The sequence below is a fragment of the Eutrema salsugineum genome, unplaced genomic scaffold (assembly GCF_000478725.1).
Source record: "Eutrema salsugineum unplaced genomic scaffold, Eutsalg1_0 scaffold_9, whole genome shotgun sequence".
Classification (NCBI taxonomy): Eukaryota; Viridiplantae; Streptophyta; class Magnoliopsida; order Brassicales; family Brassicaceae; genus Eutrema; species Eutrema salsugineum.
The window spans coordinates 535844-552241 of record NW_006256342.1 but is presented as its reverse complement, the minus strand read 5'-3'; the positions used below and the strand labels follow the sequence as shown (position 1 = coordinate 552241).

At 37.7% G+C, this 16398-nt stretch overlaps 3 protein-coding genes and 1 pseudogene across 3 annotated transcripts in view; 1 reads left to right on the top strand and 3 right to left on the bottom strand.

Moving 5' to 3' along the window:
- LOC18008116 (ATP-dependent zinc metalloprotease FTSH 12, chloroplastic) overlaps positions 1–1230 on the top strand; it is a 6131-nt gene extending 4901 nt beyond the window's left edge. The window contains exons 15-19 of the mRNA XM_006389814.2: positions 124–243; positions 344–418; positions 517–624; positions 717–797; positions 875–1230. Coding sequence (XP_006389876.2) covers positions 124–243; positions 344–418; positions 517–624; positions 717–797; positions 875–952 — 462 coding nt within the window. The 3' untranslated portion in view covers positions 953–1230. The remainder of the gene's footprint in view (positions 1–123; positions 244–343; positions 419–516; positions 625–716; positions 798–874) is intronic.
- A 419-nt stretch (positions 1231–1649) lies between these two features.
- Positions 1650–2500, bottom strand: LOC18008825 (annotated as a pseudogene).
- A 1008-nt stretch (positions 2501–3508) lies between these two features.
- Positions 3509–9307, bottom strand: LOC18008984. The gene is made up of 9 exons (XM_006389811.2): positions 9180–9307; positions 5714–8683; positions 5569–5640; positions 5103–5255; positions 4826–4989; positions 4586–4733; positions 4368–4490; positions 4042–4129; positions 3509–3930 (listed from the first exon to the last, which is right to left on the bottom strand). Exons 2-9 carry the CDS (start codon positions 8528–8530, stop codon positions 3731–3733), a joined length of 3765 nt encoding a protein of 1254 aa, XP_006389873.1. The 5' UTR covers positions 8531–8683; positions 9180–9307; the 3' UTR covers positions 3509–3730.
- Positions 9308–12900: 3593 nt separating this feature from the next.
- Positions 12901–14877, bottom strand: LOC18008932 (protein SOMBRERO). The gene is made up of 3 exons (XM_006389810.2): positions 14688–14877; positions 13734–14005; positions 12901–13629 (listed from the first exon to the last, which is right to left on the bottom strand). The coding sequence occupies exons 1-3, from the start codon at positions 14875–14877 to the stop codon at positions 12961–12963; spliced, it is 1131 nt and encodes a 376-aa protein (XP_006389872.1). The 3' UTR covers positions 12901–12960.
- Positions 14878–16398: the final 1521 nt, after the last annotated feature.

Below are 16398 nucleotides of genomic sequence, written 5' to 3'. Positions count from 1 at the left end.
AGTAATCTCACTCAGTCTATCTCTGTCTTGTCCAACTAATTGTTGTGTCTTACAAATAGTATATCTATGTAACTGCATAGTCTTCCATTTTAAGTATTAATTAATCTGTAAGTATAATTTCAGATTGCAAGAGAAATGGTCATTAGTCCCCAAAATGCGAGACTAGGTCTCACTCAACTGGTAAAAAAGATTGGAATGGTGGATTTACCGGATAACCCAGACGGCGAGCTGATAAAATACCGGGTATATCCATTTATCACAGACTCGTACTTTCCCATTTGTATTGATCTCTCACATTCTCTGTATCTCATTGCATTCATTTTTCTTTCATGATAAATGTCAGTGGGACCATCCTCATGTAATGCCAGCAGATATGTCTGTTGAAGTATCTGAGCTATTCACCCGCGAGTTAACAAGGGTAATCTTTATTTGACTCTGCATTCTTAATCTTAATCATACTCTCCCATGTGGATAAAAGCTTGAAACATATATATGGGATTTGAATGTTGGTGACAGTATATTGAGGAGACTGAAGAGCTTGCGATGAATGCTCTGAGAGCAAACAGGCACATTCTGGACTTAATCACTAGAGAGTTACTCGAACGGTCAAGGATTACTGGATTGGTATGGTTTCTGAAACTTCATTGACTTTGTTATCTTATCTACTTATATGAACAAACAACCTCAGACTAACAAGTTTTCTTTTCATCTTGTAGGAAGTTGAAGGCAAAATGAAGGATCTTTCTCCTTTGATGTTTGAGGATTTTGTGAAGCCGTTCCAGATAGACGCAGATGAGGTACGTAGTTTATTATATTTCATCTTCTTGTCCCATTTTAAGTCTAGAAGCGGAATCCAATTATTGAATATTTTCAGGAGGAACCTTTGCCTCACAAGGACCGAGTGAGCTACCAACCAATTGATTTACGTCCTGCACCACTGCACAGAAGCTAGAAGCCTTTACTCCTCTCCTGTCACCAAAAAGATAGTCCTTAGAGGCAAATTGTTCCCAATATCTTGGAGAGCGAATGTTCGTCTTAAATGAGCTTTAGATTTTGCATATGATAGTACTTGTTTCACCCATCATTGGTTTAGAATGTTATATATATAGTAACGTGCAGAGTCAAATTTTGTACTCTGTTTCTGTCTGTATTTTGATGATATTGTAACATTATTATTAGTGTAAGTTCCCATCAAGGAGTATCTCGCAAGTTTCCAGCTTTGAATTTGTATATCTGCGAACTCCTTTTTTTCATCATAAGTAAAGCCTATTTTTCCTCTAGTTAAAGTTGTAAACTGTGACCAAAAAAAAAAAAAAAAAAAAGTTGTAAACTTTATAATCATACTAGTGGAATTTAGGCGCTACATTGGTTTTAAAAAGTATTTGAGCGAAAGTTACATTGTAGAGACTGTAGCTTATAGTATATCACTAATCTCTTAACAATGGCTATAAACCTTTAAGTAAACCAAAGCTACTCTAGATAAGAGAGAGACAATGATGATCAAAGGGAAACACAATTGAGCAATAGAGAGTCATGTTGGAAAAGAAAAAAAAATCTATTGAAATAACTTAATAATGATAATTCTAAAAATAATAATCTTAGTAAATAGAATTGTCTCTAGAATTTTCACCCATTAATCTAAACCGAAATCAAGATGAAGTAGCCCAGCTAAAATATCCAATCGGCTTGAGAGGTAGAATAAAGAAGCCGAGATGATGCTGAAACTTTTCATCAGGGTTGGGAACATTGTCGATGTATACCTCATCAAGGCAAATCATATCCTGTATCAAACTACAATAGTCTCCCCAATTTTCAGTTATGCTTAAAAATGTTAATGCAAGGGGAATCTATCACCAACGACCCAATGTGATCTCTCTCTTCCTCTTGCCACCTGGTCTCATAAAATAATCTTTGCAATGAAGGCACTTTCACGGTAAAGTTTGTCAAGTTGTCATCCTCATCAGGTCGTTCAACAACCAGTTGGAAGAGAACATGGGAACTTGATAAAAGCCTAGCAAGAGAGTCTTGATACAGATATAAGAGAGATGGTAGGCTAGCCGGGAAAGAAACATCGATAAGAATCTGGTTGGATAGATATAAAGAAACGAGTGTGTCGCATGTGTAAAGGCTCTTAGGGAAGCTTGTGGGCTCTCCTCCCCAGAGGAGCTTGAAATCTAACTTTTTCACACCGTGGTTAACTGCCATCTACGTCAACAGGACATCGTGGGCCCAGTTCGACAACCAGGCTTATTAGTTTCGGTGCCTTATGGAGATGCAGTGACTTGTCAATAAACCACCCAATGCTCTCGCTGCCTTGGTCGTCTTTGAAGGATAGTTTAGGCAGCATCTTCCACACGTAACGCCATCGTTTAGACAAGATCGCAGTGGCCACTGCATCTTTGGTCGGGACGAGGAGTAAGATACACAATAGCAAATCCTCCGGCAAATCACATATTCTCTGACAACCTTCGGTTTCTGGATCAATCTTTGACAAACCCATATAGAGTGCCAATGCTGAAAGTATACAGAACAGAGTAGAAGAAATGGGCTTACAAAATAATGAAGGCCCACTACAAGAAGAAAAAGTATCAAGCCCAAGTGAAGCTCAAGGAACAGTACCACGTGATACTTGTACGAAAAGCAGAGCACACAATTGCAGAGTTGAAGCTGTTGATACAAAAAGACAAAGTTGGAGAATGACGAACACCTACTCTACTCCAGTCCCAAGCGTGTGAAAGGACGAAGATCACACGGTGTAGAAGGATCCAGAACTAGGGTTTCAAGTATAATCCTTGTATATATAGACATGAAACACCGATTGTAAAGAACAAGTGAAAGGAATACAAAGTTCACATTTTAAAAAAAGTTTGTCTCTTTCAGTGTCTAAATTCTTTCTCTTCGTGTCTTTGGTGAGTGTGTGTGTAATGTCTGAAATGTCTAACAAATGCAACAAAACCCTATTTCCTCTCTATACGAGACTGTTACGGAAAAAACTAAATGATACAATACCTAACGTGAATCTTACGGCAAGCTCGAAGAAAGGGTAAATCAGAGACTTAGAGGATGATCACGGTGGATGAAGGATCAACCGAAGTACAGTTATTCGATGATGGAAGAAGATATGTAATTCTCTGTGGTAAATCATCTTTGTAACAATTTTCAGAAACGACAAACGGAATTAAATTTTCATAACTTGAAATAAAATAATAAATCCAGGGTTTTAAAAAAAAATGCAAAACTTGCAAAGTTATAAAAAGCACAAACATGCATGTAATATATTTGAGGAGACTGAAGAACTTGTTATGAATGCTCTGAGAGCAAACAGACACATTTTGGATTTAATCACAAGAGAGTCAATGGATTGGTACACTTTATCAAACTTCAATGACGAAGTGAATTATGATATTCTATGTGCACAGATGCTCTGAGTAAGAAACCCTTTACAAGCTTTTTTTTTTTTCCAATATGAAAAAACTTTTCCTGTTGTGAAACAGAATGCCCTGTAAATGGTTGATCCGTGTATTCAACAGGGAGAAGAACAATTTGCGACCAACTGAAATATAATTTTCATTTTTTTTCTTGTTTTTTGTCAAAGAAAAAAAAAGGGAAATGAGAAAAGGGTCAAGAAACACAGTATTAAAAGTGGAAACCGAAAAATATAAAGAATTGGGCTCTCTTTTTTGCTTTTTGTAATCGTTTTTTCGCTGCACATAATCAAAAGAAAGGTTTTTCATTTGGAAGCCCTGTGAGCTGGTGGCTTGGATTGGGTCGAAGTCGCTGCAGATGACATAACTCGCAAGCGGCCAGCTATTTCTGTGAAAGATGGTCTTGCGATTGGGTTTGGCGCCCAACATTCTTCCATTAGTGTTCTCCATTCATCGTCACAGAAGGCCGGTATGGTTGGCCTCAGTGTGTTGTTCACTATCCCACCTGCACTTTCACAATCAAGTACTCAGCATCCTCTTTAACTTCATACCGACACATGAATGAAAGAATGAACAGGCGGAAACCCAGATAGACTGTGAGTTACTTGCAACGTACCTATTATGGCCCCATAGTGCATATTGGCATACGGTTCCTCTCCGGTCAGAATCTCCCATAGAACAATACCAAAAGAGAAAACATCAACCTGCGGGCAAAGAACAACAATATGAAGGATTTCCTCTATTATAGATCTCATAGTTTGTTTGCATTCTCAGTCAGTATATACTACGAGGCCATGCAATAACATCAGATCCTCTTCTCAAAAAACTTAACATAAGATCCTTCTCAAAGTTTTGCCTTTCCGACTCATGCAAAGGATTCATGATTTTCGAAGTTAAAATAGCTATTGGATATTCACTGCGCATTATATTATGAATGCTCACCTTTTCTGAAACTTTGCTGCTGCTCCCATTTAGAAGCTCTGGTGCCATCCACGGTAAGGTTCCACGTACACCACCAGATACCAATGTATTTCTCTTGATTTTTGACAAACCAAAGTCACCAACCTGAGGTGGATTAGCATGTGGATATTAATATCATTTGTTCTAACATCATCTTAAACTGAGTTATTCTACAGAAGGATCCACCCAAATCGTGTTACCTTGCAGATTGGGCGAGAAGGATCTTTCAAGTTTACAAGTAAATTATCACATTTCAAATCGAAGTGAACAGTGTTTTTGGAGTGCAAATATTCCATTCCAAATGCAGCATCCATGGCAATGATTAGTCTCCTACGACGGTCAAGATGCCTGGTAATGTAAATAGAAGAAAAGAGTGCATACGTTAAATGAGTTGGAACCCATCAAACAGATATCAGAGGACCCAATAAGCAGAACTTTACCTGTCCTTCCGGACCAGAACATGCCTCAGAGAACCATCAACCATGTACTCTGTCACAGTCGCCAATGTCCCCCCAGGCCCGTCTTTTACAACACCATAAAATGCTACCACATTTGGGTGATGAAGTTTTGAAAGAATTTCAGCCTCCCCCCAGAATTCACCAGTCTGCAGCAATCAGGTACATATCAACCAGAGTAATATGACAAATCAACATGTGACATGTATATTAGGCATGGCCACCTGGATAATGCATAAGACATGATCCGCAAACAACTTACCAATCGCTCTTGCTCTGATGACCGCCCAGCAAAGCAACTCTTCTTTATCCTCTTGATAGCGACATCTGATCCTCGCCATTTCCCATGGTACACCGTTCCAAAAGTACCAGAACCAAGCTCCTTCAACTCTTCAAGATCTTCATTCTTAATGATCTAGTGATATGTAAAAGTATATTATTTTAATATGTAAAAAAAAACATAGAAAAACGACTCAGTAGAAACACATGGGGGATAGAAGCAGGGACTTGTTTTGACAGAAGTACCACAAGAAATGAAACACTGAAACTGTATAATGAAGCAATGACACACAGACAAAAATAAGAAACCAAATGTAAGCACACCACTCAAGAGTTAAACGTAATGCTGATTCTAATAACATATCTGAAACTGTAAGAACCACTGACATGGGCCCATTTCCAATGTAGATAGTAAATGTTTATCAAGTGTTTTTTAGAGCTCTTCATACCTGCAAGCCACTGTAGTCAAACTCTGAGCCAAGTGGAGGAACCGCAGCATGCCTTGTTTCTGTCTTTTCATCCTATAAGTTCAATCCTAGTTAGCAAAACTTGTGGTTTTGGGGATATAAAATAAAAGATGCCACTAAGTCATACATTTGGTTCAGAATCTGGCGTCCTCAGGTTCTCCACCATAGCACCAAATTCTTCGCTCTCTGTGACCTTCATCTGTTCACCCTCCACAGTAGGGAGAATAGTGCTAGTGCCACCCCTGTCCTTTTTAGAAAAATGATCCCCATAATCTCGACCCAAAGTCAACTGAGGATCCGCGAGGTTTGTTGAGATACTATCTCTACACATTGGTGTGACGTGATGCAATCTGGAGCTCTCTCCACCATCTTTAAGGTCAGATGGAAAGTGAGAATCAGCTTGGTCAATACTCGCAACATCTCTTTGGCTAAACTGTTCTTCAGCCAGCTGCTGAAAATACGACCAATTTTTAGGATCATGATTCTGCACATTCATGCTAACAGCAGCTCCATCATGAGGATACGGATGGACAGCAGATGTATCCTCTGAGATTGCCTTTGAGAATATTTCAGAAAGGAAGTCACGAGGAAACCGATCATTGATATCGATAAGAATATCTCCTTGGAGCGAATCAGAACCGCGAGTAGAAGCTTGCTCTTCAGGGATAACACGACTCATGGCTGCATTTACATGGCTCGAGTTGGAAACACCAATCTCAGTATCTGCCCCATTGACTACTCTGTTCTTGTTTGCATCATCAGGATTTGTTATTTTACGCAAGGGCTCGGAGTCCAACGTATTATCTGATCCCCCCACTTTTTCAAAGATTGTCTCAACATCTTTATGTTTTTGGTGGGTCGCATCACCATTAACAGTATGGGAATCTTCTTGTGACTTTCCGACTGCTTCTTTTGCTGGATCTTCCTGTGCAGTGTTCGTTTGTGCCTGAGACGTTAGCAACTGAGAGCCTAGTGAGTTATCCGATTTCGACAACCGAGTTAGCAAATCTAACTGTTCACGAGGAATTCTCTCTGAACGATATACCCTCTGTGGAGGCTCAACGGGCTCCGGGTAGTTAAGATCAATTAGATTTGACTCAGAATCCTTATGAACGGGACCACATGTACCACTTGAAGTTGAAAGCTGATCTTCATTACCAGATAGAGGAACCTGCCCAGCAATAACAGCATCACGGTAGGTAGTAGGCTTTGCAGGATCGTTCAGCCGTGCGTCTCTTCTAGGGGGCAGTAAATGTGCCTCCTGGCTAGGTGCAGTTGTTGCAGCTGACACCTCCCGAACCTGATTATGATTCCTCACCTCAACATCATCTAATTGAGGAGGATTCTGGTGATCCTTTGCCAACGTTTTACGGTTTTCAGGCTCAACATGCTCATGAACTTTCGAATCAGGTGATACTTTTTGCTCCTCTACTAGGGCTTGTGTGCTTTGGGGTGTAGTGCCAGGGTACGGATACCCTTCAGCCCAGCCACCTTGCTGATTGACATGCCCTTGGAGCGGTATGGAACTGGTAGTTTCCGCGATACCGGAGTAGTTAGAATTGTGACCATACAAAGGAAACCGCTCTCGTTCTCCATGTTGAACCACGTGCCCGTAATACTGCGGGTATATTCCATAGGAGCTGGCAGACCCTGGTGTGATGGATTGTGGATACTGAAAAGAGGAGTCTGGCGTAATAGATTGGGGATATTGAAGAGAGGAATTCGGGTGAATGGACTGGGAATAATGAAGAGCAGAACTTGGTGGAACAGATTGCTGCAACTGATATGCAGCATTGGGTGGAATAGATTGAGAATACTGAAGCGAAGAGCTTGGTGGAATAGACTCGGACTGTTGACCAGAGGATTGTTGGAAGCCATCTGCCATCAACTGCGGTGCGCTAACTCCAACAACGTTTCCAGCAATGTTATTGATCCCGTCGGTGGTGTTCCGTACACCGAGCTCAACTAAATTGTTTGCTGAAGAGCTATCCAGCCCATGAAGGGTTGAGTTCCTTCCTGATCCGATGTCCATGCCATTTACAGCTACAACATATTGGAACTCAGAGTCACCATCATTTTTGTTAGCTCCCAAAAGAGCATCATCCAGATCGGTGATAGAGAAGAGAAACATCCTAAGCTTTTGAGAGCCCCCACGGTTTGCCATCTCATTATACTCTTCAAACATATTCTGGAGATCTTCTTCACATGATACAGACACCAACGCATCAAGATCTTCACCAGGAAGCTGATACTTTACTACATAAGTTTGGTAATAGATGTCGAGGATTTTTTGCCTAAGCGCCAGCCAAGATATGTCCTTCCTAACGGAAATAATATGTGTCTCGCCTCCAACATATCTAAGCTTTGAATCACCTGGGCGTGGAAGTATTTTCCCACCGAAGCTGCAAAGGATCTTCACCTTTGATGTGACACTACCTGAGGCGGAAGAAGATGCGTATGCATGTGAATTTCCTAGACTGGTATCTTTACTAATTGAAGCTTGTGGTGCTGACTGGACATGATTAAGTTTATTTCCAAACTCGTGAAGAGAAGAGTTTGTTTTGTCATAATCCCTCATGCCATTTTCCACAATGCTCATCCTGGAAACATCTGAAGCACAGTCGGACCCTGCGTGACTTATCCCTATCAAACCTCTAAGGTCCATATAACCTGTGGTATAGTTCATGTCGCCAGCTGCATTGGGGTTCGAAGACCTCTGAGGAATTACGCGATCACGCATAAACTCAAGAGCAAACTCCTCCCCTGTTTGTATGGAGTAGTTAAGCACTGGCTTAACATCTGAAGCATTTGGATTGGGAGGTCGTAAGTTAGCACTCGTACTCCCTGCTTGATCAGTCATAAATGATTGAGGAGCAGCCTCGTTTCCATAACAACCAGGTTCCATAGAGTGCTGAAAAACCTGTTGGTGTCTAGGCTTATCCATCACAACAACACAAATGTTCAAATTGCTTTAATTGAAACACCTGTGTGACGAATCTGACATGCTGAATAACATAGAACCACCACTAAACTAGTAAGACAGACAGAATTGATTCAGTATTCCTTCAAGATGCTGGCGATGCAGTTTCACAATAAGCTGCAATCAAAGAATTGAGGATTCAGGAATTAGTCCCATGGCAAGATCGAAAGACAATGCAGACAACGAAACCTGGCAAAATAATTAAAGGAAAACGAAAACTTTCTCAATTCTCATGCTTGGAAAGAAAAACAGCAATTCCACTTTCTCTAAAAAAATAGAATATCCGATTCTCCTTGTCTGCTTCTCGGGAGAAATTTGATTTCGAACTAACCCAACCAAACATTTGACCTAATCAGATAACCAAATATACTCGATTTAAAGCTACCAAAAGCACACAAAACAAAACAAAAACCCTAAGGCAGCTGATACAACGATTCCACTATATCACAACGCTACAGAATAGAGTAAAATCAAAATCGAATTCAAAATTAAACGATTATAAAGCTAATGCGTCAGCAAATTCCAACGACTCAAACAAGAAGGAATAGTGTGACAAAAACAAAAATCTTCCCGTATACACTGGGCGAGTAAGCTTAAGGAAGATTGAGCGAACCAGAAACAATATAGCTTTACTGGAGAAGATATCGTCGTCTCTTTTGCTCCTGTTCGATCTAAACAGATTAAAATCAAAATAAAGGGTTTTTTTCCCTCACTTTTTTTCTCGTTTTTCCTGGCTTTTCCCCAAGCACCGTGAAAAAAAAAACCAAATATTAAATTCTTTAAATAAATATAATTAAGAAAAAAAACCAATTTGTCGGCTAGCTAAAGAACAAAAATGTTTTATAAATTACGAGCGTATAAATAAAATACAAATCCAAATCTGGTCAAAATGATTAGAAATTGTAATGGTACCCTTCGAATTTTCAGAAATTACTATTGTATTCATATTGTTGACCATCGCCGATTGGTGAAAAGGCCGATTAGCATTTCAACACCATTATCTGGTACTAATAAATATTCAAACAATTTTGATAGGTTAATCCTGAATTTATTAAAATCGGTAAATACATATCTCAATAATATTTTTTGGCCAATTAGTACATTGACTTTCTCAGAGTTAGTCAAATCCGTTAATTTGCAAACGGAATCCGACTTAGATGCCACGGTGGATGTTATGTTTGAATGAAACCAATATGACGTAAAGTTAAAAATCAGAGAAAAAAGACAAAAACGACGTCGTTTTAAATTTATTATACATTAAAAAAATCAAAATTGAAATTTTCGATTTAGTTTTCCGAAAATGTTTGAATCAAAATCAAAACCAAAATTACAAACCTAAACCTACCATGAATCTCCGAAGAAGCGTTAGCATTCGACGATGAAGTCATTCCGATTTAATTTTGAACACCACCCAAATTCTAACTATTGATATTTTTCTCCCACGAAAGAAGATATAGATGATGTATTTTTTTAATGTATAATAAATTTAAAATAACGTCGTTTTTGCCTTTTTTTCTAGATTTTTAACCTTAAATGACGTTGTATTGGTTTCATTCGAACACAGCATCTATCGTGGCATTTGAGTCGGATTCCGTTTGCAAATTAACAAGTTTGACTAATAGAGAAAAAGTCAATGTACTAATTGACCAAAAAACATTATTAAGATATGTATTTATCGATTTTAATAAGTCCAGATACTGATTAACCTATCAAAATTGTTTGGGTATTTATTGATACTAGATAATGGTGTTAAGGTATTAATCGGTCTTTTTCCCTAGCCGAGTGCCTAGATTCGTTAATACACAATGGAACGTAAACGGAGGCCGTCGATCTTTTAAGACTTTACAGATCTCTTATCTTTGAGAACAAGTTTCTATTTTGCTTGTGAAAAGTATGTGATTGATCCCTCTGACTTATGATAAAATATTTTGCATTAAATACCAATCGGTATCGGTATAAGAACATGTTCATAATCATTACCGTAACAGGTTGACTTTCAATTCCTTGAATATATACTTCAAATTTTAACTCCAAATTCTCATTTCATTCCAAAGTAAACTTACTAAGTGACTTTACAAAAAAAATGTAAAGCTACAACGTTTTTATTTTTTTGTTTTGTCGACAAAAGTAACAACGTTTTTGTTAACTAACGTTAATGGATTTAGTGATGTAATTAATTATGTTAGAGGAAAAAGCAATTGTCGATAATTTGTTCGAGGCTCTGATGAGTTAGAGGAAAAAGTACTGTACAAACAGATAGTATAGACACGTAATATGTACTTTATAGTTATCTTATACGGGCTTTTTGGTCAAGGCTTTGTGGTCGAGGCTTCAACTTCAAAAGCGCCTATGCCAATGGGGCGGCAATGATTGGGCCCACCATATTCGATACGTAAAAACAAACTGTGGTCGGTCCACCCTTATTTTTTCAATATTGAAAAATTTCTATTGTATATAACTTAGAAGAAGTCTATGAGAAGATAAAATATAGGTTTCCGTAGAAAATACAAATTGTTTATCTTTGCAGACATTAAGTCAGCATGATATACCACAATATAATCTACCTGAACTTGTTTTTTATTTAATAGCAATATACTTCTATCACCCACTCCATTTTCTCCTCTTGCTTAACACTGAAACTCCTCAAAATAAAAGATGATGTTCAATACTTCCTCTCCCTTCAAAACTGTTACTAGCTCTTTAGAGTCGGGATTCAAATATCATCCTCAAATCTAAGTGTAATTATTATTCAAGTAAGTAACCCACTGTTGTTCTTTTTCCTGAACCCATTGTTATATTTTTCATTTGAAATTAATTTGGCTGGCGAACGATCAGAAAATATTTGATTTTTCTTTTCCTTTTAAAAGTGAACTACATTATTTGGACCAGCCGAATACGGTATAGATTAGACATGCGTACATACACACCGTCCAGAGAATTTATATACATTTTTTTGGGTCAACGTACACCGTCAAGAAATATAGTAATACGTAAACAAATTTTCAAAAATGTTTTCTCTCTCTTATTTCATATCTTTACAATTTACATCATACATTTCCTGATATATACTGATGAAAATTTGACGAAAAAGTGCAGATGCCGTACCTAATTTATGTATATATATACTGTATATATGTAATGTATATGAAAACAAAACGGTGTCGTTCCTTGGGAGGAATAAGACAATGGTAGCCAAGACGTTAATTTTTGCAACGGTCGAGACGTTACTTGGCGCTCTTTTGGTCACTCATGATTCCCACCAGTAGCCACTCTGTTTTTCGGTAGCACGGTTTCGACTTTCTACGTTAATGGCAAAACTATCTTCTCATTTGATCTTTTAAGTATGTAAACACAAGCTTGCGTTTGAGAAATTTTCAATATGCACACGTACGACATGTTCGATACCAGGCAAGTTGAATCCGTATCTATCAAAAGCCAAGGAGGTATGCTATTGTTCGACATGGACATGTTTCAGATAATTGTCTTGCTAATTCATTCATTGATTTGTTTTCCAAATGTGGTTGTGTTGAGAAGGAGAGATTGGTGTTTGATGGTAGAGAGTATGAAGATGTCGTTTCTTGGACTTAAATGTTCTCTTGTTTGTTATATTGGTTTCCGTTCTAGCGGTTGCTTTCGGGGTTCTGAATCTGAATGGCAAAATGGAGAAAGAGCGATGCATGTGTTGAGGAACCTGAGGAGATGTGTGGATTGTCACAATGCGAATTAAGGTCATGGAAAAGGTGATTGGAGTGGAGATCAGAGTTAAAATATTCTTTGAGGTATCATCATTTCATAAAAAGAAAGATCGAGATCTAACCAGGCAATCACAAAAGATGACAAACCTTTATTAATATAACTCAAAAACAGAGGAAAATGCCGTATTCGGAGATTGAACCTACCTCCACGTTCCAGACGCTCCACTACTGAGCTAAGACGACATTGATGGCAAATGAATACATTCATAATCAAAAAGCAGAGTAAGCGATAAATCAATTCTTAAGAAATAAAAAAGCCGTCGTCATCGATAGGTGATAAGCTTAGTCTTGTTTTTCTTGACATGTCAAAGTACAAGAGGCTCCAGAATCTCCCTCATACGTTGAGAAACCTGAAAAATCTGATGAAGTTGCTTTATCTTCGTGGATGCACGAACATCAATGAGCTCCTACAGATTGCTTGCAGGGGAGATGAGAAAATTGGATTTATCTTCGTGATATGGACTTTTGTGAATTCGCGGTATAAATCCTCAGAGAGATATAACACAAGATCATTAATGAAAGATAGCATTAAAAAAAAACCAAAAAAAAAAAGAAACAGTTTTCTGTTTCTGTGTCTAAGTTCCACAGCTTAAAGAAGAGAGTGAATTCAAAAGCGTAATAAAAACAAATGTGATTGATCTACTTTGGAAACTTGAGAAGATTAGCATCGTTCCCCAGGTAGTGAAACGGGAACCTCTGGTTAGCTGGAGATGAAGAACCACCATTGTTATTACCCAGGTGGTCGTGAGTAACAACAGTCTGATCATTGTTACAGTTATTACTCGAATCACCAAAACATTTTGCTTGATGGTTCTGCACTTGTTGCTGATTCATGTTGTTCGTAGTGAGGAGCTTGTCCAGAAACGACCAGTCTCCACCATAATTGTTGTTAGAAGTCAGCCTCAGTAGATTCTGTGAGCATTCAATGTCCGTTGTGTTGATTGACGACACAAACGGTTGTGCTGCTGCTGCTGCTGCTGCTGCTGCAGCCGCGGCTGCTGCAGAGTCAGGGCTAAAGAGCTGAGGAAGATGCATTGACCCGTGGCTCAAAGTGTTTGCAAACTCTTGTAATGGCATGTGTATCTGCCTTCCCATTTGATGATGATGATGATGATCTAGAGAATGTGGGATCAAAGAAGAATGATTGTTTGAATTGGATTCAATGTGATGATGATGATGGTGATCATGATCATTGTTAGTGCTTATGTATTGGTGATGATGATGATGATGATCTTGCTCTTGTTCTTGGTGGAATCCTCTGAAATGGTTCTTCTTCTTGAATACTCTGCAAACAACCCACCCATCTTCCTGCAAATTACGTATACATAAATGATAAATCCCACATTTTGAAATAGGATCTCCAAAATCAGATTTTCATGAAACTAGAGAGACTATTTGATATAATATCGTGCCTGGATTTCGTTTTCGTTATCGTCTAGGCGATATTCGTGCATGATCCATTCGGTCTTTTGGCCGTGAGGAGCACGACCAGTGTAGAAGACAAGAGTCTTACGAAGTCCAATCTTCTTGGAGCTGTTGAGATGTATGGATTTGTCTCTACCAGTAGCCTTCCAAAACCCGGCTGCAGTGGCCCGGTTCGTTCGGGTCCCAGTCGGATATTTCTTGTCTTTGTGGCTAAAGAAGTACCACTCGTTTTGAGGACCCGACCCGATTCTGCATTTCTCTACATAGAAGATACACACAAAAACAAATTTAATATTTATATAATGAAAATGAAAATTTATTCAGTTATTATATATGAATACATGGCTTACGGCGATGGGTTGTTATATGTTTGCTATGTGAAAAACTATTGGCTTATTTTGAGGGTATAAATACGTAATAATGTTATGACACTACTCCTAGTCATATACTACAAGACATTACACTTTGTCTTTTGTAACTATTTTAAAAGACATGAGTGAGTAGACAAGTTTGTCTCTTTCTTGATGTACATGTACACACGCACGTATAAGGCTTCATGGCTCCATAAAAACAGGAAAATAATTTATAAGGATATGAAAACTGATAAAACTTAATTGAAAGACATCATAGGTAGATACATGTTTCCATGGGGACACAGACAAAACCCTAGACAACATTACCCAATCTATGTATTTATCCTTTGACATCTAACTTGTAGTCTTGTGCAGAGACAACAACATGATCCCCCAAATTTTATCTATCTGATCTGCCTCGCTCTTAACAGAATTAATTAGACTTATATGATGTTAATAATTGTGATAGTCTAAATATAATTGCTGATCAATAAAAAATAATCTGTCATTAAATGTGTGAATTAGGTGGTGATACTCATAGTTATTAAGAACTAAAAGAGCTAAATATAAGTGGATTATAAATTGTACCTTTAAGTTCCCAAGGTTCAAGTTTGTTGAGATCAACTTCTCTAATAACATCTAAATCAATCGGTTCATAAGAAACCTTCTTCTTGAGGTAATAATATAGAAGTTCCTCTTCCGTTGGATGAAAACGGAAACCCGGAGGCACCGAAAGCTGTCCTCCTCCGGCCACCGTGGACGACGACCCTATCTCCATTATCCGTACTCTTCTTTAAGTAAATCAAAGATGCTTCCTTTTTCTCCTTTGCCCTAATCAATTATAGATGATCAAGAACACAAATATATTGCATTAAGGTAAAGAAATAAATGACCAGTGAATGGGCTGTCGACCATGTAAGAATCCAAGAGATTTTCAAGGTATGATTTTGTTTTGGCTATAAAGTAAAAACCCTAGTTTTAACATGCATGCACATATTCATAAAGAACAAAAGGGCTCTTTTTTCCTCACTAAGAAAAGCCGGAGCATTCTTACATAGGAATGGATAAATATACTTGAATATCCCAAAAGAAACATGAAGCTGCTGAAAACCGAACGGTTTGTCTTCTTAAAGAAGAGAGGGTTGGTGAAAGACTTAGTCATATTCTTGAGTAATCAAAAGAGAAGAAATGAAAATAGAGAGATGCTTGAAGTGAAAAGTACACATATATATATATACGAGGGTACTGTGTGAATGAGAGTGCGCATGTGTGTGTATATATGTATATATATGTAAGATGCAGATGATGATGCTGCTGACAACAATGAAAGATATATATGATGGCTGAGGAAAGGAACCGAACCTTGGAGGCCGGAAAGTATTGCTTCTGTTAGAGGCAAGAGGTAGAAGACAATGAAAGAGAGAAGGCAATGAAGCAAGTAAAATGAATTTCTACAAAACTGAAGATATCTTAGCTTCAAGGGCACGATGTTTAGGGTTTCTATCTCTCTCTCTTTCTTCCTCTTTGAGATAGAAGGGATGATGAGAGAGAGAGAAAGAAAGACTTGGGCTTCTATGGATTAGTGCCACTATTATTTCGTATAATAAATTTAATAAAACAAAGCTGGTCACAGAAATATATGAGATTAATTGTTTTATTGTATATATGATATAGAGGCAATTTCCATTATAACTTTTTGCTTGGTATGTATTTTAAACTAGATATATATCTATATAGGTGTTATATATACATCAGCTAAAATAGATATCATCTATACAATATGGAACTTCTTATATATCGTATGAGCAAACTTTTTTGGAGTTTCATCATACAGCATATATATTGATTTTTTTTGTTGGTTGTATTATATTTTGCAAATCACTTTTGACTTTCCAATTGTACTTCTTCCTAACTTTAACATTTTCTAATACCAATAGTGTTCTTTTTCTTTGACAATATGTTTCGTTTTATCCAATCAATATCCACTTTTGCAAATGTATATCAAGTTCTACGACTTACTTACTTTTTGCTAATCGGGTGTATAGGTATACAAATATAAATGTATAAAGAATGTGTATATCTCTAGTAGAGGAATATGGTTAAATATGAGGAATATAATCTAGTCACCATGGATTACAGCTGTTTTTTAATTAAGACTGACTAATTTGCTTTGAAAACAAGTAGAAATCGATTTATAACATGGTAAATATTATATGATATAAGATCTGGGTATGTATCCCAAGGAAGAAACAAAACAAGAATTGAAGCTTCTATACCCTCAAATTGCAGTCAAATGTTG